Source organism: Pocillopora verrucosa, chromosome 12 (assembly GCF_036669915.1).
Source record: "Pocillopora verrucosa isolate sample1 chromosome 12, ASM3666991v2, whole genome shotgun sequence".
NCBI lineage: Eukaryota > Metazoa > Cnidaria > Anthozoa > Scleractinia > Pocilloporidae > Pocillopora > Pocillopora verrucosa.
In genome coordinates this window covers 7,188,866-7,213,621 of record NC_089323.1, presented here as the reverse complement: position 1 = coordinate 7,213,621, position 24,756 = coordinate 7,188,866, and the positions used below count along the sequence as shown (strand labels likewise).

The 24,756-nt window shown below is 38.8% G+C and overlaps 2 protein-coding genes and 1 long non-coding RNA gene across 3 annotated transcripts in view; 1 reads left to right on the top strand and 2 right to left on the bottom strand.

Annotated features, from left to right (window-relative positions):
* Nucleotides 1-19: 19 nt before the first annotated feature.
* Nucleotides 20-2,109, top strand: LOC136277281 (uncharacterized). The gene is made up of 2 exons (XR_010715835.1): nucleotides 20-434; nucleotides 1,830-2,109. It is a non-coding gene; the product is annotated as an uncharacterized lncRNA (long non-coding RNA).
* Nucleotides 1,240-6,485, bottom strand: LOC131790086 (neuronal acetylcholine receptor subunit alpha-7). Its single transcript, XM_059107268.2, has 6 exons — nucleotides 6,299-6,485; nucleotides 5,493-5,641; nucleotides 4,896-4,940; nucleotides 4,434-4,543; nucleotides 3,503-3,738; nucleotides 1,240-2,499 (listed from the first exon to the last, which is right to left on the bottom strand). The coding sequence occupies exons 1-6, from the start codon at nucleotides 6,351-6,353 to the stop codon at nucleotides 1,811-1,813; spliced, it is 1,284 nt and encodes a 427-aa protein (XP_058963251.2). The 5' UTR covers nucleotides 6,354-6,485; the 3' UTR covers nucleotides 1,240-1,810.
* A 7,754-nt stretch (nucleotides 6,486-14,239) lies between these two features.
* Nucleotides 14,240-24,756, bottom strand: part of LOC131790089 (THO complex subunit 1-like) — a 10,972-nt gene continuing 455 nt past the window's right edge. The window contains exons 2-14 of the mRNA XM_066158831.1: nucleotides 23,622-23,732; nucleotides 22,003-22,063; nucleotides 20,482-20,548; nucleotides 20,285-20,335; nucleotides 19,551-19,621; nucleotides 18,365-18,397; nucleotides 17,340-17,408; nucleotides 16,754-16,819; nucleotides 16,515-16,598; nucleotides 16,030-16,061; nucleotides 15,470-15,585; nucleotides 15,237-15,270; nucleotides 14,240-14,727 (exon numbers count right to left, since the gene is read on the bottom strand). Of these exons, the coding sequence (XP_066014928.1) occupies nucleotides 14,696-14,727; nucleotides 15,237-15,270; nucleotides 15,470-15,585; nucleotides 16,030-16,061; nucleotides 16,515-16,598; nucleotides 16,754-16,819; nucleotides 17,340-17,408; nucleotides 18,365-18,397; nucleotides 19,551-19,621; nucleotides 20,285-20,335; nucleotides 20,482-20,548; nucleotides 22,003-22,063; nucleotides 23,622-23,732 (827 nt within the window). The 3' untranslated portion in view covers nucleotides 14,240-14,695. The remainder of the gene's footprint in view (nucleotides 14,728-15,236; nucleotides 15,271-15,469; nucleotides 15,586-16,029; nucleotides 16,062-16,514; nucleotides 16,599-16,753; nucleotides 16,820-17,339; nucleotides 17,409-18,364; nucleotides 18,398-19,550; nucleotides 19,622-20,284; nucleotides 20,336-20,481; nucleotides 20,549-22,002; nucleotides 22,064-23,621; nucleotides 23,733-24,756) is intronic.

Genomic DNA, 24,756 nt, shown 5'->3' with positions numbered 1-24,756 from the left:
ATAACAAAATACCACGCGGGCTGAGGCGTGCGAGGTTTAAAATTAAGCGAAATTCGCGGATAAAATGGGCTGGCATTTAAAAGCGAGGCATTTTGTTGTCGTCATTTTTAAGACGATAACTAATTTTCGAAAATGCTAAGGGGGTGTACAAAGACTTTCGAGGTTGTTCTGCAAAAGAAAAGCGCCAAGTGAAACAACGCCTCGAGGCAACAGAATGGAAAATCAACCACGCAAACGACTCAAGATCCGTTTTCTGCGCCAAAGCCTAGCATATGGGCAGACGTTATTAAGCTCTGTCGTCACCAAGGGTTTTCGGACCAATATCCGGATTTACCAGTTTCTTCCAAAGTACTGAAACATTAGGATATTAGCCCTTAATGGACGTAAGTTTCTAAAGAAACTGTGATACTGTGTCGGTGGGAGAGTATAACAAGGTAATTTGGTATCACAACTAAGATGATAACGTAAATTGGCCACCGTTAAGAGTTTGAAAGCCTGGAAACTCTTAACGGTGACCAATTTATGTTTTGACTTCTTTTCTGCCAATGCTAAAATCGCATCAGTTAGCAATGATCAGGTCTTTGCTTGATTGTTATCCGTAGATCAATTGAAAGTTGAAAAACACTTGAAAGCTTCAACAGCGAGGCAAAGTTCATACAGAGGTTTTGGTTGCCATGAACTCTCGATTTCTTTCTTTCGAATAAATACGTGAATGCTGAAACTGTTACTATAAGAATAATTAGAAATAAACTCAAACATAAAGACATACAAAATATTCCTCTCTCGGACAGCACTATTAAAGCCATTTTCAACTGATTCTCGAAAGTAATTCGGCATTGTTTCGGTCTTCCTTTAATTCGCTTTGTGATTGGTCTTGAAAAATCGTACCACCGTCTCAACCAATCAGAAGCAACCTCACTTGCCGCGGTGTTCGCTTGTTTAACATTGAATGCTCTCATTGGCTCTTTTGGTCATTTGGCTCACCTCTGACTGGCCGTGTTGATTTCGAAAAACTCTATAATCTTTTACTCTTATCCATAACTGCATGATGTTACTTTAGAACGCAAATATCCATTTAATCTTATAAATGACTATTAAGAAGTAACATTTACACTGTCAAACACAGTTTGTTCTAAAGTTTTACATGGCCATTTCTTAGCACATAAAAAAAAAATAGGGAAAAATATTTTACTTTATAGTTATATGTTTATATAACTTTTTGCTGCATTTCTCGTTCGCGATTCTGTTGTTTGTTTTAAAGACTTAAGTCATCTACCTTTACACGTAAATCTTTTTTTGTGTGTGCTAAGGGAAAATAACGATACGATAAGAAAGCTATCTTTTTAGACTTCAATCTGCTCTTTGACGTTTTTTCCTACGGAAAAACGATAACAAGTAAAAATTGTTGGGATAAATATGGAAACTACAACATAATTGGCAGAGAGATTAATTCATCGACATGTTCAAGAATCAATCATGAAAAATTTACAGGTGAACCATGAACAAACAGATGTTACTTATCTTTTATTAAGATTCCGAAAAGCCTCCTAACAAAATGGCGGCGTCTGAAGCAACTAAGTAACCTGGCTGCACACGCACGACGACCCTGAATTCCATTCGAACGTTGGCATTCGGAAGATAACTCGAAAGGACAGGTTACCCTTGGTGTTTTCATAAACGTTTCGGATTTGTAATTTTACGTATACATTTTAAATAATTAATTAATAATTAATTTTTAAAACTTCACATAGTTTATAGAACATTCTCCTTAAAACTTTTATGTAACAGCAATGATATAACATTGACATAATTATCCACTAAATGTCAAGGCATAGGCGATAGACGAAGCAATAATGAAAAGTACGAAGAACACGAGATCCATTCTGGCAGACACCCTCCGCCACGTGAACTCCTGGACTTCTAGCGGTTGTGCAAATGCTGGGGTTCTTGTGCATTCAGACGCCTCGATACCAGTCGTCATAGAGGATTTCAAGGCCAGAGGGTAAGTGCTATCTGGCTGTGGCAAATGGATTCGCCTCACTCTTGACCCCTTTTTAAAGCTGCAGAGTTTCTCCATCCAGTTTGGTGGCGTTCCCTCCTTGAAATAAACCCTCAGGACAAAAATATTGGCGAAAAGGACTGCTGCAATTAAGATCATGGTAACCTGAAGGTTAATACCCAAGATTGGGATGCCATCTGAGGTAACCGGAAGGAAAGACGGAATTAGAAGGAGAAACACAGTCATGGCTAACAGGATGGTTGTGACAAAACCGATGCGTTCGCCGCTTTCAACATGGATCAGGAAGCTGCTGAGTGCAAGAATCGTCAGAAGAACAGTCGGAGTAAACAAGTAGAACATGTAGTAGAGATATTTCCGTTTCATTTCCAGAGTGTACACCGCTTCGCTGAAGTTAAATGGACAACAGTTCCCGTGATCAGTCTCGGATATTTTAGCTGTGATGTTTGTTATTTCCCAATCTCCACTTTTCACAAAGCGATCTGAAACGAAAATATGTTTTATTATTAAGCCGTTCTAGCATATTGAATCATACCTGCATTTTGAATGCTTTTTATCTATGATCTGTCAGAGGACAAATCCGGCTTCGATGGCCTTATCATTGATACAGTTTTTTTAGGGACTGGTAATTCATTACAAGGGGTAAGGGGTCACACCTTTTTGTGCACCAGAAAATGAGGGGCGTCATAAACTTCTGCAGTCATTTCTGAGAGGCATTCCATATTCCTTTTTACGAAAGAAAATGCAGTGGAAGGACCAACAACGACCCACTCTTAGGTGAGGGGGGGCACATCACTTTATGCAGAGGTGAGAACAGAACCACTGGGAATTACGTGGGGGATAGTTTGGCTCTGTTTCTTCCCGACCCCCCTACCTCCTCGCTAGTTTGTTCGCTCTACGTTTTCCTCCACCTTACCAATGGATCCAATATAGCGGCTTCAACACTAGCTCGCAAGAGAATTCGATTGCCTTGCAGGCTATCAGATTATGAGAATGAAGGGGGTAAACTTCTGGATAAATGTCAGTATCTGGGCAACCGCCCACCTACCCCACCCCTAACCCAACATTAACCCTAACTTGTTAACAAGTGACTGTTGTTGGGTTAGGGGAGTGGTAGGTGGGCAGTTGCCCAGATACTGATATTTATCACAATTTCTTTAGAAACTTTGGTGTTGCGTCGGTGGGGATAATACAAGATGACTTGTTCACCGTGAAGAGTTTCTAGAGCTGCCGATTGATCGTTAGCTCTGATCTTTGTCAAAGTGAATGATTACACGATCTTTCATGTTCTCTTCACATTACAAGTAGGTAATGGATCAATGTCAGTAACTAAGCAACTGAGCACCTATCCTTCCCCTATCCCAAAAACAGTCTACTGACTACAATCAACTGATATCAAGTTAGGATTACTGTTGGGTTAGGGGAGGGGTGGGTGCAAAGTTGTTCAGAGACTGACCTTGATCCGAAATAATGAACGAATCTTACTTGTAAATCTCCTTTCTTCCTTAAACAATTTAAGTCTCAGAAGGTTTTTTCCGTAAGAGAACGAACCAAATGCTAGTTCACAAGTTTGTTCGTCAAATGGCCATTCATCTACTTTCATCTCACAGTTGACCTTAAAAGTAGCTGGTCCACTCCAAACACATTTCCCTTTATTGTTCACACTGACGTCAGTGACAAACTTGGTTGGCCCTCCAGCAAGGTTGATTTTGTCATCACCACTGCAGACGAGGAATACATATATTTGTGAGAGCTGCTTTTCTAATCACTCTGAACCAGATCAGATACCATAAACGTTATGAAAGCACCCGGCTAGGCTCGATTTCTACCATTTTCTCGGAACCGGGTCTTCGATCCTCCCGAGGAGGAACTTCAGAAGGAGCAGCGCGAGCTCATATCTCGAACAAGGGCTGGTAATCGAGCCTAAGACCCGAGGGGAAGTAAAAAATCCAGGGCTTTCGGACGATAGGGAGCATATTTGAGAGGTTTTTCAAAACGAAACTTCTTGACTCTTCTTGACTTCTTCTGATTGACAAGGTCATGGGACGCGGTTTAAATCTGTTACAGTACTGGCGAAAATATCCGTATGACTTTTCATCGACAAATTGCAAATTCCTAATTCCAAATTCCTAATGAGTGCCACTCATTAGATATTTGGTATTTGGCTGCGTCCCAGGTGATCGCTGTGACATAGTTTACTCTGTCAAACCTGGATCTCATCGTGATTCGAGACGTCATCAAGAGAGACACTCCTAGAAAGCCTACCTTTACCCAGAATTCGCGCGGGGAACATGGCAATGTAGAGCGCTAATTAAGAGAATTGGCTCTAACAGGAGGAAAAGGTGAAGTATGCCTACATACCTCTCCACTGGTAGACTAAGTTACGAAGTTGGAAAAATGGGTTGTTTAGACTTACTTGTTAAAAAGTGCCGTATCTGGGACCCAGATTTCTTCAGGAGAGAAATGGACGCGTTGTAAGTCACCGTACTTGCTTGAATTCCACGTTAGGAATTCATTTTTCCAACTCTGCAAGAGATAAAACCGACGTAAATGGACACACTTATGGACAATATCTTTATTCACTTTCTTGGGGTTTTTACCTTGTAATGGAAACTGACTAGGAGGACTTTGGAGGGGGGGGGGGTATGACACGGTGTCAGAAGGGAAAGCAGGGGGGGTTGGTCGTAACCAACATGGTATGAGAGGGGAGGGACTATCGAAAATTTACTGCTAATGAGGGGGATCATGAGAGTGTTGCAGAGCCTTATGGAACTTATCGAGATGTTTTAAGTCCCCAAGTGATTGTTTCAATGCCAGAAGAGTTTGCATTAAAACAAAAACAAAAAAACAGTCAAACAAAGACAAGAGGTCCCCATACCTGTATGACCCAAGTGTCTAAAACCACTACTTGTTCTTTATTATCCTGTTATAAAACAAATGAGAACATAAATGAAGCGAAAATACTGGGCAAGGATATAGCCTCTGCTCGAATCATTATAGAACACCCATGATGCTACGCGCGCTTGGATTGAAAGAGAAGAAGTTTGTGAATCACGAGCCGAAGGTGAGTGATTCAGATACGTTTCTCGCATTCTCCCAACCACTGGCTAAAGTCACGGGGCTGCTAAACCATACAAAGTACGGTGTTTCATTTTAAAATCAAACAAATTGTTTGATGGCATGTCTTCGACTGAGGGTTTCAATGGTGTGATCTCCCCTAAAATAACTAATAGTAAAATTAAAAGTGATTTTTTCTTGCCTTCTTGGATTTGATTTTGATAAGGACCAGTCAATGTAACTATCCCGCTTTGAACTTGCGACAAAAATCTTATTCTTCGACAGTAGTCGAGTGATCGAGAATTGGCAGGAAAATTTGTATCAGAAAACCGGTTGAAAACGGCTCTCGACAAACTTAAGGCAGAATTCTTAATTTATGAAGCAAATAGATAAGGAAAACAAAAACATTTTTGCATACCACTTTCACAAGTCGACTGATTCTAAGCGCAAACAACACCTCAGCTTCTCTTTTTCCCTTTAACACTGGGCGGACTTTTCTGTCATAATTCCTCAGGAGGTCCGCTCGAATACGATGTTCCCAGGAAGTTATCGTCGAACCGACAGAGTCTAACAGGAAAAGGGTCAAGAGAATGAGAACAAAGCTCCCCTGTCATCTTAATTAAATGGGATCGCAAATCGAGTATGCGTACTTCTCCGACCAATCAAGAAAAAAAAAACCCTCAAGTTTCGCAGGTTTGTTTGGATCTGATCATTTCGATTTCATCATTTGATCATGTAATGAGTACAATAATGTGCATGACTGCACGTTTTAGATGATTAGATATTGCCCTCCTTCTTTATGTTAGGTCAATATCTAACAGTCTTATTTACCTAACGCTAGTTTCAGTTATTCTACTTGGCTTATTTTTCTCATCAAGGCCTTCGATCCTGCAGGTTGTCATCTTCAAGAATTCAAGAATATTACAGATTAATGAAAAATAACATAAATTTGACCCCGAAGACTAGATCAGGATATAAAATCTTTGAAACATGTTTAAAACGTAGAAAACATGGAAAATGGATTACAAGCGGTGTTCTCAACAACACATATCTCTCCTCCTTTTCAACAAAATCCACCACTGAAACATTCTCTTTCCGTACCAAAAGCAAGACGATTCGCCAGTAAGCAGGAAGAATGAAAATTAAGTTACCTAATTATGTACCATTTTCTAAACGCATCAACAATAAAACAGCGCGTAATTTCAACAATGACAACTCACTTACCTTCAAACAAAGAGATGATTTTTAGGCATATAACTAACGCAGCAATCAACTTCATTAGTTAAGGACTTTGTTGCCCGTGGGCTTAAAAAATATTTCCCGATCTTTGACCTTAAATACCTCAAATTAGCTGGGTTTTCACTCCTCTGATCTAACGCAACACTTTACCAAAACCTTTGTGACTTCTCCATTGAAGAAGCAATATCAAATTAAATGTACTACCAGAGATTCTTGACAAGCAGGAATATTTATATTGACGTCTGATTTACCCAGCTGCGTCACGAAATGAGATCCGCTGCTTTAACGAAAATTTTAAACACTATCTTGTCTAAAACTAAACGAGCCAAGGCCAGGATTTTTTTACTTGTGTGCTATCAGAAAAGAAAATAAGAGTAAATTTCTCTTAAACTTTAAAATGCAAAAACTCAAACAAGCAATAAAATATACCGAAGTGTATAGATGTCGTATCTTGTAGTTTACAGAATGCCCAAACAATAACATCACCTGCAAACTATTGTGTCGCCGCAGGATTAGAAATACTTAGGCGATATTATCCGTGGTATGTTTTTGCAATATACTGGTTACATTTTTCAGCTTTTTTCCTCTAACATGTTTTGCCTACTTCATGATTTGCTAAAAGTTTGAAGCGTCTTAAGAAAAATGTTCAGAAACTCCAATTGTTTTTTTAAAATATTCACACTAACTACTGACAGGTGCTAAAAGAAATGACATTTATTCTGATTCTAATTACTTCACCTAAACGGTCGGAATTATCTCGTTCTCTTCAGTTTTTCTAATTATTCTTGTTTTACATTATGTGTACTGTTATCAGTCCAATTATGTTTAAAAGTACAGGGGAACCCCCGCAAACTCGAACTCCCCAGGGAAACGAGAAATGGTTCGAGTTAACGAGGGATTGATGTCGAATTTCAATTATTTTGTAAATAACTATCACCCTTGCAAAATCAACAGTCATCCTGGTGTTCATTTAGTTTGTTTTATATGGTTTTTTTATAAGAATGTTTAATTTAAAAAGTTTAGCTAAATGTGTTACGTTTTTACAAATGTTATCGGCGTTCGTATCAATCGTGATTAAATTTGGCACGTGTCAGTCAACTATATTCTGACACTTTGACGTTTATCAACTGATATTTTTATTCAAAGTTCGAGTTACCAGGGTAAATGTGAGCCAAAGTAAAGTGAAATAAGTTTGAGTTAACTGGGTTCGAGTTAACTGATAATAACTGAATGGAAAACTGGGGTCAAGTCCAAGAGAAAGCGGATCTTGATCGAGTCGGCGGGGGTTAGAGTTGAAAGGGTCGAGTCATCGGAGTTCCAATATTTTTTTTCTGGGTTACTTAAAAATGCCATTATTGCCTTCCGGTGCTTCCGATATAGTTAATTCAAATGGCTCATGAATCTGAATGCCGTAATCTTACTTTGTTTTTTTTTAAAGTGTAAACTGATTCAATTTGTGCAACGATCATTTGCAACTGAATAGGACATGAGATATGTCGAAACTAGCTTTGCAAACTCTAAAATATTGCTTCGTTTCTAAGAATGAATTCTAATCAATAATTTAATATCATCGACTTGGAAAGACTTGTTTAAATTGTGTAAACTGTGACTTTTCCCTATCCAGCAAACGTTCATCGATCATTGACGGGGTCCATTTTAGCGGCTGTGTAAGTCACACAGTACGTATGAAACTTTTGCAGTCTAAAACCCAACTCGGAAACCCAAGCGACCATGAAGAAAAGAACCGAAAATTTAACACATTCATTAGATCTGCGCGTGAAAAGTCACGAAACCCTCGCTAGCATAAAAGATCGAAAGTTATATGAGGCCTCTTTTTTTTTTCAGCAAAAGGCCGTTTCACTTTACTCCTTACACCCCAAATATATAGCCTGTTCATGCGTTCAGTTAAAAAAAAAAACAAAGCGCGATAGTAAACGTATATGTTTACTATCGCGCTTTGTTACGTACAATGAAGTGAAAGAATGGGAGAGGTCTGGGTCGGGTCGCGTTAGACATTTTACAGGCGCTCTCCACGCGACCCGACTCAAACCTCCTCGCTTTCGCTCTGCCGCTTCTATCGCGTCGTTTACTGAGGGTCTGAATGGGATGATAGCTTTTACGGCTTGCGGTTAAAATTTGGCCATTTTACGGCTAACAACTCAATTTTTTGGCTGTTCTCGGGCTATCGGTTAACCTTAGTCAGACTCTCCTTACCATTCCGCTCTGTTTCTATCAACTCATCGCCTGGAAAAAGCGACTAATATAGCAAATGGCCATCGCCATTGCGGCTGCAATATTAAACAGTTGGTGAAAAAATTGCCCGATTTATTTATGACGGCATTGTTCGATTTTTTTTTTCTTGTGACAATAGGTTAATAAAATGCAGACTAACATTTCCTTAGGGGGGAAACAAGAAATAATAACGTACGATTTACATAAATTCGTCTGACAACATGCTATTGATGCTTTGCTCATTTTCATTAATCATGAACACAAACTGGTCAGTTAGAACTGCTGTGTTCGTCTATAGTCATTATTAGATTTTTTTGACAGTACTTTTTGTTTCATCTCTCAGTGTTATCAAAACCTTCTGCCAATGCTATATTTCTTGAAAACTGAAGTTCATGGGGAAACATTTCAAAGCAAATGTATCTCGACAAATGAGACCCTCCAGGGTGCCTTAAAGGTTTAATCAGATGTATACTAAAACGTCGAAAAAGTTATGAAAAAATAAATTTCGTTAATTGCCTTCGAGTTCCGCTGATAAACGACCTCGATAACCGAAAACTTCCATTGCCTTTCGATTGTACGTGTCCATCTAAACTTGAATAAAAACACACGTCTTGATATTTTTAATGATTGAAGTTGAAGCGGATTCAAGAATTCTTCAGTTGTCGCTTTTGTTTCAGCTCGAATAATTAATAATTAGTTCGGATCTCAAACCAAACAAAAGAGGTTGCAGTTTCCTTTCAACACAAAACCGAAAGGTTTAGCGTGTTACAACTTTAACAAGTAGCTTCTTGTCTTTTCTGTTTGCAATTAGCTCGGTGAACGATAAACGCAAAGACGCAAACTAAAATACCAACAAACAAGAACACAAAACCAAACGAGAACAAAGTAATAATTGTTTTATGGTCGACCATTGCACAAGAGCCAGACTGACTTGTCATCTCCTTATCTGAAGTGTTTTTTCCACTCTGCTCAACACAGCTGAATCCAAGGACGAGAAAAATCAATCCCGGGAAGAAAAACAGAGTGGTTGTAATTAACAAACCACAGATACTCAAGTCGACTTTCGGCTTGCAAAATCGCATGTTTTAAGATGTCTTCTTCCTCTTCCGTTCGATCTTAACGCCTTGAAGTCGCTTCCTTTTCGAAAAGTTGATCTCAGCTCTTAAGAACTTTCAATCACGTTCAATTCTCAGTTTGGAAAATCTCCCTTCTTTCGAAACATGTCTCTTAGCCTCTGAAAATTATCTTGGTTTCCTGCTCAAACTGGATGACGACACAACTTTTTTAGCAGGGTTCTTTGTTTCTAGTAAGGCGCTAATGGCATAGAGAAAATTACGGATGTATTATAAAGTGTTTATGCAAGCGTTTCGAAGCGATTGAGCGGTAACGACGACACCTGGAGAAAGGTACAAATCCCTGCTTTTTCAACTTCCTTCTTCGAAAAATATTCTTATCGTCCGTTCTAAATCTATCATATGGTTAGACTTTTTATCTCCAAATTGAAAAGCTGGACTTTTTGCATTTAATTTCTAATACACGACTAGTGAGAAGTTATTAAATCGAATCAGCTCTTATTGGACAACTCCTAGTTATTCATTAAAGACGAGTGTTTGCGAAGGAGGTACGCTCACAATACAAAATTTGCATAAGATCAGTTAACTTCAAAAGTGACATAAAAGCAAATTGTCCCTTTTTTAAAAGCGCTTTTCTATGACAGTAAAAATTCATTTAAATATTTTTTATTTAACACAAAGGAGCTAGCTTATAGCGGCAAGGAGCATTTTTTTTTAAAAATAACATGATTGAATTCGGTTCGACGGTGTTAAAAACGGCTCGCTTAAAACGTGTATCAGGTGGGATATATGAGAAGCTTGCGTCTTCAAATTGCCGGAAGTGAAAACTAAATCTGAGGATAAAACATCCGCGGGAATTCAGAAGAAATGGTAGTCTAAAAGAAAACAACATGCTTTACACTGGGCTGGAGCTACATGCTGATCAAAGCTTATAATGATGACGTTTACAGCTAAAACCAGTTTGACATCCGCAAGGTCTTCACGGAAAAACATCATAAAAATTCAGTTGTCTGTCTCTCGAAGAACCCCTGAGGCTTAACGGGCGGGTGTTTGATGGCCGCGATTCATTCAAGATCAAAATTTTGACAGATTTGAAATTCAAACTATACAGATCTTAGGTGTCAAAACGAGCAGACATCAAGGTGCCAGATAAAAAGGCGGAATAGTTTCGTTCTATCAGAAATCTAGACTCTTAGTGATAATTACCAATCTATAAATAGCCGGGTAACGCATAAATTTGGATTGATTCTTCCCTTTAATCTTTTGGAGGCCAGACGTGTAGATGACCATTAACAATTTTTTTTTGCCTCTTTATTGTATAAAACAAATAGAGGAAATGTCACGTTGCCGTTCAATCAATTCAGTAATAGATCACAGGTGACGTCAAAATGTGGATATCAGAACCGTATCTGAGAATTTTTGACTCAGGAAACCCTTTTTTTTTTCAATTTTTTTTAATCACACTTAAGCCTCAAGAAGCTAAACAATATTCGAATGAGTACAATTTATATATTTCAACTTGAGTAGTGTGATATGCGATCATTTCTTTGAAAGATTTTAAGTTTCCTACAAGTAGGAAAAATACCCGCAGGCCTAAAAGCGCACGTAGGTAAGAGGGGGTGGTTTGGGATATGGATCCAATCACCCCCCTCTGGATCCAGCTTTAGATGTGTCTTACCCACGACCTCTAAAAGCGGGGGGTGGGGAGGGGGTCATCACCGGTAAACTGCGTTGGTTGTCGGAACTTTTTCGTTCCCTCCCATGATTCATTGGAAACCCCTCAGAAATTCCACTTATTCTGAGTAAAATTCCCCCGGATACGGCTTTCAAAAAGCTTTCCGAGTATGAAAAGAGAGAGAAAGAATCGAACAGAGAGTATTGTTCTTAGATCTTAGATGACATCTGTTTTTATCAGTTCATTTTACAAAAAATATTGTTTTTTACTTTAAATGAATGAGTTGCGGAAAAAACCTATGATTCAGAATCCACTTGAAAATTGATAAAAATTGAAGTTAATAAATTACTTTATTCAAAGAGCGTACTTGAAGCTTCTTTCATTGCTCTAACAAACTACGTTTTAATTTATAGAAGAATTTAGTAGTATAAAAAAGCTAACCCTAACCCGTTAAAATCAAAATTTTCAAGCCATAAGAGAATTACTTCAAAAAATAATTGGATGTTCAAAATTCAACAAACCAAATTGAGCCATCGTTTTAGATAACAATAAAACAAAATTATCTTTACTTTCACACAAGTTGCGAGGCTGCGTTAGCTTAGCTTAGAAAAATCGCTGAGAAATTTTGATGTTATCTGTGTAGTCACGGATAGCAGAGGCCTAAAAAACACTGCCACATGCAAAATAATTCACATTATATCGATAGTACAAATCAACAGCAATCAAAATATTGTGACAACAGAATTGCTCACAGATCGCTTCTAAAGAGAGACTTTCGGTAAGTTTTCTCCTCATTGCTGTTCAGTGACAAAACGGTCATGTTTGACCGATACAATGTAAAATGGATTACGCAAACTTAAAAACTCTTTGCCGATGAAATAAAAAAATTGGGGTTTTGCCATATAAACAATTTGTCAATTTGGCCACAATACGTGCGGTTACTGGTTCCCATCCGACTCAGTCAGCATTTTAAACGATATATGTTTCCGCGGTTGAGCCTGTCTCCTCTTCAACGTTTTTCGAGTGCCTCGAGTTTAAAAATACAATCACCGTGAAAACCATTGTAGCCAGAGAGAAAAACAGGAAAATAAAGCCACCGCCTATCAAAACGTAAGAAAACTCTTCGTCGACTTTCATACAGTACGACTTCGACATTATTTCTGCTTTCGCCGTAAACAGCTTTGAGCAGCGAAATCCAACATTTAAAAAGATGAGACCTGGTGCCAAAAATAAGAAGGACGCCAAAGCTATTCCGAAAACTCCAAAGTTCATCACGTAAAGGGTACGCTTATCACGCTTTTATCACGGATCACGGAACACGGATAATTTCATGCCACGCTCACTTAGCACCAAAGACATCGCAGTTATTGCACACATCAGAATTCTTGGATGAAGGATAACAATACGATAAAACGTTCCGTAAATAAGTGATGCAAACAATGAAATTCGTGGTTTATCGTTTCTCAGCTCTCAAGTTTCTCCAATGTGATCATGCCATCCTTTTGTCGGCAAATTCAACCCAGATGAAGGAGCGGGTTCAGTTCTATGTAACTTGACCAATCTAGACCGAAAATAACAAGCATATACTCGATTTAAACGGAAACAATTCAAGAGTGTATGGCTGGCTCTAAAGTAAAGTATAATTAAATCGTGCGACTGCGGGAAAAGCAACTTACTAATGACTGAAATACCGAGTTAGCGATGTCCGGGGCGGTCTTTCTAAGACATTTCAAGTGATTAAAAATTAAAATTACTGCCGTTTCTTCGTTAGATTGCACGATAAGATTAAAGCCATCAGAAATGCCGCCTCCAGGGAAAACTGGAGAATGCTGCGATTGACAGTTTAGAGCAGTATTTTAAAAAGGATTTCTCGGGTAAATAACAAAAATTATTGATTCTCGGATAGGAGAATGATTCGAAATAACTTTGCGGCACATTAAATTACCTTCCAATTTCAATGGATTTGAGATTATTTAATTGGAAAGCGGAGTTCGAAACGAAAAGCACTCAGTTTAGAATCACAACTAACTAATATTTCCGCAATAGACACTTTATTCCCTCGCAGTCTTGAAAGACAGCGTCCACAACGGCAAATCTAATTCCATTGACGTAAGAGTCACGTATCTGATTCAAATTGAGAGGAAAATCTTCGACACTATCGAATTAACGACGGAACTTTCAAGTCACATTGACAAAATTTTACCGTCATAAAACTAATTGAACCTGATTCAAATATGCGAAGATCAAAATAAAATAGTGAAATATTCGGTTATAACCGCAAAGTGTCATGCACGGACATTTGCGCCGGCAAAGCGATCCTAAATTAGTGGCCGCCACCATCAATAACCTCGATTTATTTCATTTTCAATTTGTTTCGCAGTTTTATCCGCTCCGTGGCAAGGGAAAGCAACTAACCTGCCTGATGTAAAAATGCGTTTGAGAGAGGTTGCATAAAGCGTGTGAGGAAAAAAGTTCTAGAAACTGCTGAGGATAGCCTATGTTTTCATGTTTGGAGTGATGTTGTTTTCGAAAAGTTCCCTCATTATTTACCGCCGTACGTATTGGAGGATTTTAGATGTCAGTGTCATGATGAAATCTACCTGATTCCCCCATAAGGCTCTGCTTACCATAACCCCACCCCCACCCCTCACTAACAGTCAACTTTTTATAGTTCCCCCATTATACACTACTGGCGACGACTGGTCGCCCTCCATACCCCCTGAAAACCGTTTTTCCCCCCAAAATCATCCGCCCTCCCCCACCCCCAAAGGCGATAAATGATGGCTTATCCTCAAGCAAGCATACTAAATGACTCTTGATGAAATATGATCTTAAGTGGCGACATGGGATATAAATTAGGTGTAAGTATTTGCCTGATTGGAGGAACCAGTCAACTTTATCTGTCATACAGAAGAAACACCCACGTAAAGATATCACTCGTTTTCTCTTTGAAAACCCTACAGCATATTTTAATACAAAAGTTCCGCTTTCCGCTTTTGAAACCTTAGACACATGATTATACGAGAACGCGTCGAAAAAAGACAGGAATTCTGACGACGCAAAATCGTGCAAGGAACTCGATCCTTGGAGACAAGCGGAAATGCGAACGATTACAAAGCAGTCGGGGCCTGGGAAGGAAGACTTGAGGGTAGAGCCTGCAAGCTCCCTAACTCGCTTCCATCCAGTAAAACAGGGCACCCAGAGTTAGACTGCGTTACCCTTACATCGACATCAATGCGGATATTTCAGTCGACGAAATTAGTGAAGTCAAGTTACTGAAACTGTTGTCTGGTCTTGCAAACAGCTTTAATTACAATTAAGAGAGAATTAAATGGATATAATATCTTGCGGATGTGATGCTGTCTTCACTTGACACAAGCCAGTGACTTGCTTTTGGTGCCATCACGTGATAGGCACGGCTGAGTCCGAGGTTCCTGCAATGAATTCAATCCGTTAACAAGCGAGTAAAGACACATCTTGCAGTTCTGTGGGTTTCCAAAAATGACTTTTTGAAGGAGAGTAGCCCGCTCTTCTATATACTTCAGGTTATCCGTGCCAATTATAAGACAAGGGAACATTCAAGTGATTGGAGGTACCTTTAGAGCATTGGAACAACCCAGTAAGCCTCTAATTCCTACAACATCCGCTGATGTAACATAAATTCTCTGTCGTGCAAAGGACGGCTTTTACCGCTATGATTTGGTGCTCAAAACGGCATTTCTTATCGCGGACGTAAAAACAGCGTAACGATGGAAGAAAAATCGACAAGTGCCCCATTCGTCAATTTTGTCCATTCTCTCTCTCGTACACTACCCCTTTAAATATGGATGCATTTGCGAAATAAACAAGCAATGAAGATCATCTTTTAAAATGAATATTTTGCAACAGAAGAATATGAAGAAAAACAAAATCATCTTCGCTTTTAGTTTAATGTGACACTTACCATTAACCACGATGCCTTCCTCAGTCTTTAAGTTCTGTAAATGATTAAAATAAGCTAATGAATAAAAGAAGCTAAGTTTGGATTTTATTTCGTGTGAGTGATTGACGAAAAAAAGTGTGTCGGTCAAATTTGTTAAAACGCTAAATACGACTTACATCTTTCATGCGACAAGCTAAGAGAAAAAAAACCGGGTCTAGAAGTAGTACAAACCAAACAGAAGTTAGACGTCTTACCGGTAATTCTTGCGCAAGTTGTTGTACAACACTTTCAAGGTAGTCTGGAAGCGTTTTGAACGGGTTGGTGCTTGGCTGGAAAAAGTGATGGCTTCTACGAGCGAGGAGACGCAATGCTACAAGTGGAACATAATTAACGATAATTCTTAATATTGTATGGCAGAAAGTAAGGAGAATTACTTATGAGATCCTGAGAGTGGAAGGACTAATGGAGGAGTGACTTAATCATGCCCCGCAAAATATTTTAAAAATCGGTGGTCATAACATCAAATTTGTCGAAATAGAGCGCTTTTCGATGAGTGTCAATAAACCAAAACCAAAATATCACAACAACCAATCAGAAGGAAAATACATCTAAGAGCCAATGAGAACACAAAGAACCCAACCGCCCAAAACGCGGGAAAACGCGGGCGACCAAGTCATGATTGCGTCTGACTGGTCGAGAGGATGACGCGAGTTTTCTGGACCAATCACAAAGCGAAGTAAAGCAAAACCAATGCAATCCCAGATTACTTTCGAGACTCAATTGAAAATTACTCTGTTTGGAGAAGGAAACCTACCTCGCCAACCAAAGTTACTGTTTTTTGTAACCCTGCAAGAGAAAGTAAGAACTCTTGATTGAGAGTAAGGAAACAGCCCTACTTCATTACCCACCAACAGTACAAGACATAACTATAATTCCCGCAACGCTTCCCAAAGTTTCTTATGAGCCCTTGATTCGTTTGGCAATTTATGATTCACCCTTTACATCCTAACATCCAAATACATATTCTCCATACTGTTCTCTATACATTTCCAAGGGCGCTGACAAGGAGACTTAGTTTAACAATCAAGATTTCCTTTAGTTGGTGATCATTTCTTTTATTCTCGAAACCTTAATGCGGGATTAATAGGAGATATTGTAAGGAGAAATTAGATGTTAGTCACCCTTTAGGGGTCACAGGGTTGAGAAGGATGGGAAATTTTGAGCTTGGTAATGAAATTACCAGCTGAATTAAATGCAGTGAAAACATATCTGCGTGAAAATTTCAAAAGACGTCCATACTTGTACTCCTCTTCCACCATAGCGGCTGGATCAGCTTGCTCTATGGCCTCCGAAAAATATTCCTCAAGGGTTGGGAGAAAAACTCTGAAAGTTAATGAGAAAGATCAACCAAAATAGTAAGAACGACCCAACAGGTCAAATATTTCAAATAAAACAGAAGCCTCTTTCAGCTTGAAAATATGCTAAGATATCCCGGCACGACAACAGCTTCTCGGCACATGTGTTTCATGCTCTGTTACCTGTTATCGGCTTTGCAAGCCTCCAAATTGTCCGGGCATAAATTCCAAAGACGAGTCAACTCATTGCTGCAACAAGGGGAAAAAAATATGATGAGAAGCGAGTTTGCGCAGTTTCCTTCTTTAGATAGTCGATCAATACTCGGTGAAGTATCGGTGACTTACCGACGTAGCTCTCGATCGATACATCTGTCGACAGTCGAACGACTACTTTCCAATTAGAATTTTTCCTACATACTTTAAACAGGATGTATGAAAATTGAACGGTTTCTATGGTATACTCCTTCAACACTTTATACTCTAACATTAATAAGAATATTCTCTGTACTACACATTTCCCAAGCTGCTGACAAGGAGAGCTTGTTAAAAAATCAAGAATTTCTTTAGTTGGTGCTTATTTCCTTCATTCTTGTCTGAATGATCTGTGATTGCTTCTCTTTTGCATGGAGTCGCACCAAGATCCAAAGCAAATTCTTCTTTCTTCAAGGGTGATATTGTAAGGAGATGTCAGATGCCAGTCACTCTTTAATAAGGATAAAAGGATTAAACAGATAATCCCATCATAACCAGTTTTACAAGTACACTTTACCTTCCCATGAGCACTTTTTTGGATTTCCAACCTGAGGCCATCTCTTCCCCAAGACTGACTTTACGCTTTCTGTTCAGAAATCATGGGAACATTGTCAAGTAAAATTTGTCAAACTATTTATAAATTATTAAGTTGTACCCCTTTCTGATAATTCCATTTTCTATAATAGAAATTTATCTAAGAATACCAAGGACGTTCTTGGCGAAAAAGAAAATCTGAGAGAAGAAAAAGTAGTCAGACTCAGGGGAGATTTTTGGAACTAGAATCGAATCTTAGTAACTTTATCACTCGCTAACTCGAACCTCGCGCTAACTCGAACCAAAATCGATTTCCCCCCATTTCCATCATTGATCTACTGCAGTTTTACCCTCGATAACTCGAACATTCCGCTCACTCGAATTGTCGCTTTCTTACATTCTCTGCAACTTTTAACCTCTATAACTCAAAAACGTCGAGCCACGTCTGTCAATACGTGGCAAATCAAAACAGTGTACCGCAGTCCAAAACCATTTCCGTTACGTTGTGATTTCTGCAGTAATTTAGTGCTCCATTTTAACTCAACTTCACTCAACTTCTCTCCATAACAAATTTTGATTGATTAATACGTATAATGTATGAAAAGAAAAAACTGTAGACACTGTTTTCCTTCATTTCCGGTCCTTTGTTTTCAACTTCCGATAACTCGTATCTTTTTCAATTTCCTTTGAAGATTCGGGTTATCAGGATTCGACTGTATTGTAGTTTGTATAAGACATTCGGTAGGTAAAACGAACAGCGATAGTAACGAAGGGATGAGAAAAATGAGGGCGGCCTGGTCGGATCGCGTAACCTTAACATCCCTGGTTTTCGCTCTGTTGCTACCGTTAACTATTCGTCGCGCCGTTTACTATTTCACTCCGTTTTGCTTGCTGAATGCCTGAATTAGGCTTGAATTATTGCGTAAATCACGACAAATTCTTGTGTTTTTACTTCTAAGTCTACCGCTCAAGCCAGGAAAACTCGACCGAGTATAAGTTTACTTTCACCTTGTGGGTTTGGGTGCCACTTCATCTTGGCTTCTGAAAATGAATTACAATGTCAGATACATCACAAGGAAAATATTCCCAAATAAATGTACATGTTCATATAAAAAATCTTCTTGCATTCGCTACAACAAACAACCTAAGATCACTCTTTCTGGGTGAAAATTGCGCAGGATTCTTAAAAGGGGCACGTGGTTATGTAGGCTGAGGAAAGGCAAGTCAAAGCAGTATTCCCAGTATTCCAGCAAGGTCATGAGCGGGGGCTCCAAGTTTGCAAGGGTATTTCCCAGGGGTTAAAAAAAAACGTTTCCAGCCGTCTTCCGCCGACTCTTTAGCCTGCGAGCTGGCTCTCTGCTATTTTGAGTTTCGCTTTACGGCACAGCCGCCTACGATATCATCGGCAGCCGCTTATGGAAAAAATGATTGAAACCCCTGGTATTGCCATACACTCTTGTTCGACTGCATCCCTAGCTTTCATACTTCTATCCTTTCCTCTCTCCCACAATGCAGCACAGTATTCATTCCGCATACTATGGTTTCTCTAAGTGTTATGTTGAGTGCGTGGAGGTGAGCAGGGGCTCGGTTACTAAGTTGACCTCCATGTCCCGGTTAACGCTGTCCACTGGACCCTGGTTGTTGTGTCAATTAAGGAATTGTCCGTCAGTCGAGTGTTGCAAGTCTGATTCGTGCAAACTGATTTATTGCCTTAATGCTAACCTGATGTATTGCCTTGACGAAGTAATGGGCGGAACAATAGCTCAATACGTGCGTTTTTGAGACGACTTTGCTCAGCATTTCTTAGCAATCCCCTACACCGTGAAATCACCTGATTTTGCGCACCCTGACGGCAAATTATTAAATAAGTTTCCATTTGGAACTCAACGCTCCTCACATAAGCTATGCTAAAGTTGAGATGTAACGCCGTAAGAGACGCTTGACACATCCAGCCATTCGCAGAATTAGCACAATAATTAGCGAAATAATAAACTGATTTCTTGATCGACGTCTCCCCCGGCGTTTTCATCCTGACTGAAGAATGAAAAAGTGTTTGCAAGCTGTGATTACTTAATTTGGATGCGTCCAGAGAGAGAAGTCGTCCGAAACAGTTTGTCTATGACGAAAATAAAGTTAGTTATGACTGACACAGGGCAGCCACTTTTGGCATGACATAACTATCTTTAAAAGCTACCTGTCTTTAATGAAACTTGGACATCCTTCGTTCTTCCATGATATCCAGTTTTCTTCTCTTTCTAGGATATGCTGTGTTTTAAAAAAAAAAAATTGTTCAGAATTTATACGTGCTTCCCTGAATGCTTCTGAAACGATATCTCTAAAACCCAAAAACCAGCGGTCTTGTAACGGGCAACGGAATCCTAAATTTGTAAATGTATTTGCCATATCACTGAGACAAAGGTGATAAAGGTGAAAGTAAACCTTCACTTTGCTCTCTGATTGGCTGAGAGAGCTCGCGCCACTCTCTAAACCAATCAAATTCAAAACTAAAACCAGTCGCGACTAGTCCACCCACTTTTTCCCGCGCTTTGAGCAATTTGCTTGCTTTTGCTTCGAGTTCTGATTGGTGTTGATATTTTCCTTCGCTCTGATTGGCGACCTAATTTTGTTACTTCATGAAGTGCTCAAGTTTGTAGAAATGAAGAATCACACTCACACTCAGGCCAAATTTTAAACTTAAGTTTCCAAGTTTTTCATTTGTAATTCCGGCCACTGAACCGTCTCAATTTTGTACTCGCCAAACGGCAAAATCACGTAAACCTTACCTTCTCTTCCCCCCCCCCCGATTATTTAACGGCAAATCTTCGATCACTTTCACATGTTCTCAACCTCGTAAATCAAACAGCAATAGCAACTCATCAGAAAAGGTTTTGGTTGCACAACTACATCCAAGTGGAATGTAACACAAACCTCAACAGTTTTCGCAAATTTATCGCCATCAGGTGGTGTTTCTCTCAACAACTGCAAAAAGCAAAACAAATACATCATAATGGAAACATTTTCAGAAAGGTTCTCTTCATGCAGTTCAGAGCAATTTTAACTTATTCGTATTCAAACTTAAGTTGGCAACGTTCCTACATAAGAGATGTTAAGAAAGAAAGCCTTACTTCATATACTTGAGATGTTGCATCTTTGATCCACGTGGATTGAGACTCACTCAGTACTTGGTTTGTGCTGAATAATGAAACGCAAAAATGAACCAGAAATGAAGTCAAAGAGTCTTTCGAGTAAGCAACTACTGTCATGGGAATATAACGAGAATGGCATTTGTCCTCTATTTTCAGGTCAAATTAGAATTTAAAATGAAAATGTCATTCAGCGCGGTGATTTATAATGGTAATAGGATCGAGTGGAGTCCAAACAAGGTCTGTAAATCATAATCGGACGACCGCGAAACGGGAGTCCGATTTGTTTTATCACGTGTATGATTTCAGACAGAATTGGACGACAAAGCATGAATGCGTACACTGTCCTATTGGTGCTCAAATCGGACTGGTTATAACCAATCACGTTCGAGAATTCTGTTATAGTTTTGATTATACGCCGTACCTTTCCTAACGTTCAACAATTTCTTCCCTATTTCAAATTTTATGTGCAGTTGGACCATTATCAAAGGGATTTAGTGTCCTTGTTTGCTGTGGTCTGAATGGATCTGAATTTCATCTCAGTATGGAAACACATCCGCTGTGTTATACCTCAATTTAATATGTACATTGCAAGCATGGAAAAAGTGGAGTCTCCTGGTTTACCCATAAGGGATAACTCAGAAAAACGATATGAAAGCCTTTGCTAAGAAAACAGAGAAATTAAAGAGGACAAATAAATGATAAAATTAAGATAAATAACTCACCTTTTAACTTGACATTACCAGCAAGGTACTGATATCTAATTACATTTGTCCAAGGATCTGAAAAAAAAGGAAGGATTATTGTGCATGACTAAATCGGATTTTGACATATTACTTTTTAATGATGTATACAGTTTAATGATGCATAACAATCTCCAAAAAATGGACGTAAAATAAGGGAGGGTTCGTACCCGTGTCAGCAAAAAATTGCGAGGAGTTGTTTTCTACAGACTCTGATTGTTTACAGTCCGCGACCTGATTTTCCAGAACTTCTCCAGTTTTTAAACCCCTAAAACTCTTTATTTCCCCAAGATTTTACAATCCATTCGCCATAAGGTCTACTTATATTTCTCATAACGTAAATTCAGACCCAAACTCTACCCCCGACGGCTTTGCTTGAGTTAAACAGATTTCTAGGGCTTTCTGGGACCTGTAATCGTTTCCCACGACTTTCCGTACTGGCAAATGTCAACATAAAACTCAATCCGTCAAACCACACCCGGATGAACCTTGTGATACTATGATAGCCTTCGTGAAAGCTCTTTATGCAGCCACTTCGCCCATTTTTAAGTTTTTGGATATAATTGTATTTAATCAATGATTCACCTTACAGTTCTCCTGAAGTTCACTGGTCACTTAGTTGAATGATTCAAGGAGCACTCTTAAGTTCACACAGCAACAAGATACGAGAACCAAAAACTGTCCAGATTCCTTGCTGATACAATGTTACTAAAATTCATATGCAGACATCTCATCACAGTAATTCAATTGTTGAAATTACCTTCTCGTCCTAGTCCCAGAAACTTGAGGTGCAAAATAGCGAGCCAGATCTTTTGCTGTCACTGATGAAAAAAAAAAAAATACTAAGTTTTCTTACAGTCACGTTTCATGAATGAGCATGACAGTAATGAGGACCCGAGTATTAAACTTTACCAATACAATTTTTGGCCAAGACTGTACCAGTAGAATTTATCTAAAAAAAGAATGACATGGTGTCTATGTCTAAATTTTACCGCACCTCTTCAACAAAGCATTGCGTAAAAAATCTCAATGGTAGATTAACTGCCATGACCAATTCCTCATTATAGCAGGAGGTTGCAAGCATCAGCCCCTTATCACACAAGCTACCAGTATAATTCTTTGGAAATCTAACCACCTTTTCATGAGCCTTTTCTTTACATTTACAATTTTAAAAATCCTCAACATGCCTGATGGTTTGGCTCTCAACATCCATTTGTGCTGAAATTGATCCCAATGGTTTTCAGCAGCTAACTTAAGTTCAGCTTGACATCTGTAGTCCCTTATCTAAATGCCCCTCGGGAAAATTGTTACAAGAAATGTGAAAAAATACTGGGGATCAAAGAAGAAGGAAAACATGAGATATACTAGCATTACATCCAGGGGAAGCAGTCAACATGTCCTCAATGGGTTTTTCACATCAGAAACTGAGATACGCTGTAAGGCAGATTTTCTCCTCTCAGTCTTCTCTTATCCTTCAATCATTCGAATTGATATATTCAACTTTTATTTTCCTTGTCCTTTTAAATGTCCACTATGACTACAATTGTTTGGGTCATAGTTGTCCAGATGTCTGTGCTCATACATGCTTCCTGTTGTGGTTCCACCACCCCACATCTAAGATGGATAGTTTAATATATGTAGTCCAGTCTCTCCAATATTTTCACGTTCCTCCCCTGGAAGCATCTTTTGAATTCCTTTGCTTTGCTTTCTTTTTTTCCAAGTACATGTTCCAACTTGACCATCTTCTACAAACAACAGTTGCCTCCCAGAACTTCTTTTGTATACTACAAGCTATAAGAAAGTGTGACAGGAACACAAAGTACTTGACATACACTGATAGCCTCGAACTCTACTTCTATACCCTAAGAGAAAACAATTAATGTCTTTATTCATCATTGAAATCCTTTAGTTTCATAGGCCAGGAAATTAAAGCACAGTTTGAGGTTCTTTTTGGGTTGGATGACCAAATCTTCCAACACAAGCACCAGGGCAAGGTAACCAAGGAACCCTGCAACAAACTTCACACCAAACCGAGGTCCCCCCCCCCCCCCCATTTAATTGTAGTACTGTGTTAAAAACCCCATATTTGTTTGAATGAACATTTTCATCATAGAAAAAAATATATTTGTTTACTCTGATAACTAAGACGTCTAACACTTTAACTCCCACGAGTGACCAAGACAGAAATTTCTCCTTACAATATCCTGACAATATCAACCAAGAATAAAGTGATGAGAATAAAGAAAAGTATCAATTCTGGGGATAATTAGTTATCCAATACCACAATTATCAGAACTAACATTAATATGTAAGAATTGTAATGTTGACAGAAGGAGAATTACGAGTTTTGATTCTGGGAGTTGAAGGGGTAACTTTCACCTGTGTGAAGTTTTCCAGGCCACACGTAGTGTAACACCTGAGTTGGATTGCGGAAATAATCGTTGTCATGCCCAAAATGCCTTATACAGGTTGAAGTCATTGGGCCCGGTACTGTGGAATAATTCAATTTGTAAATAAACTTAAAAAAAGTGCTAGACTACACTATTACTAACACTGCTTTAATAAACTACATGTACATGTAACCAAGCATAGAGGTGTAGAAGTGAAGAACGTGTCTATGGGGGTGGACCTTTCATTTTCATTTCATTTTTTTTTTCCAGAGCTGATCTCAGTTATTGTCAGTAATTATTTTCCATTAATAGTGTGCAGCTTCAAATTTTTTACATTGACTGTTGTCTTGAAAAAACACCAAAGAATATTTTTCAAAGCCAAGTCAAGTAACACATTTCCCAGATTCAACGATGAGTCCTCTACCTCCAACACTATCCACAGAACTGACCTTGTAACTGCAAAGTGTGGGAATTTTTTCAGGAAATTGTCAAATTTGCTCCACATTCTACCTTGTTGGTAATTCCCCAGCTTCCTGGCCATCTACTTCCATTTCACTTCCAATAACTTTGTCCTACCATTAATAATATAGCCAAAAATAAATTCATTGCTACATGTCTTACAGAAACAAAAGCTATCTAAGAAAGTACAACAGTCTAATTAAATTGTAAATATCTTTATTATCTCTATGACACCCTGTGTGATGAATTTGAATCTCTCACAACTTCCTCGTGTGGGCTCCTAGTCAGTAATGCTGAAAAAATCACAAAAAGCAGCCAAGAATGGGGCAACTCCAGCCTGGTTACAGAATTTCACTTTAATTATGTTCTGCAGCTGAGCTGTGCATTACTGTGTCTGACAACAAAACAATTGTAACACTCATGAACGCTAATTATTGCCTAACCCTTTAACTTCCATATCAAATTTCTAATTCTCCTTACTGTCAACCTATACAATCCTTCTAATTTTAGTTCAGAGAATTAAGTAGTGGATGCACTAATTATTCGCCAATTGATATTTTCCTTTATTCTCATCACTAACACCCCCTGTCGCTGGTTGATTATTGCACCAATATTGTAAGGAGAAATTCTGTCTTGGTCCCTCATGGGAGTCAAGGGTTAATTTT

What these genes read in the sequence shown, in the direction of transcription:
- LOC131790086 (XM_059107268.2), bottom strand. Translation starts at nt 6,353, where the DNA reads ATGAAGTTGATTGCTGCGTTAGTTATATGCCTAAAAATCATCTCTTTG. An exon ending in TAGACACTTGGGTCATACAG is followed by an intron (nt 4,544 to 4,895) that starts GTATGGGGACCT and finishes TATCTCTTGCAG; the next exon opens with AGTTGGAAAAATGAATTCCT. An exon ending in GATACGGCACTTTTTAACAA is followed by an intron (nt 3,739 to 4,433) that starts GTAAGTCTAAAC and finishes CCTCGTCTGCAG; the next exon opens with TGGTGATGACAAAATCAACC.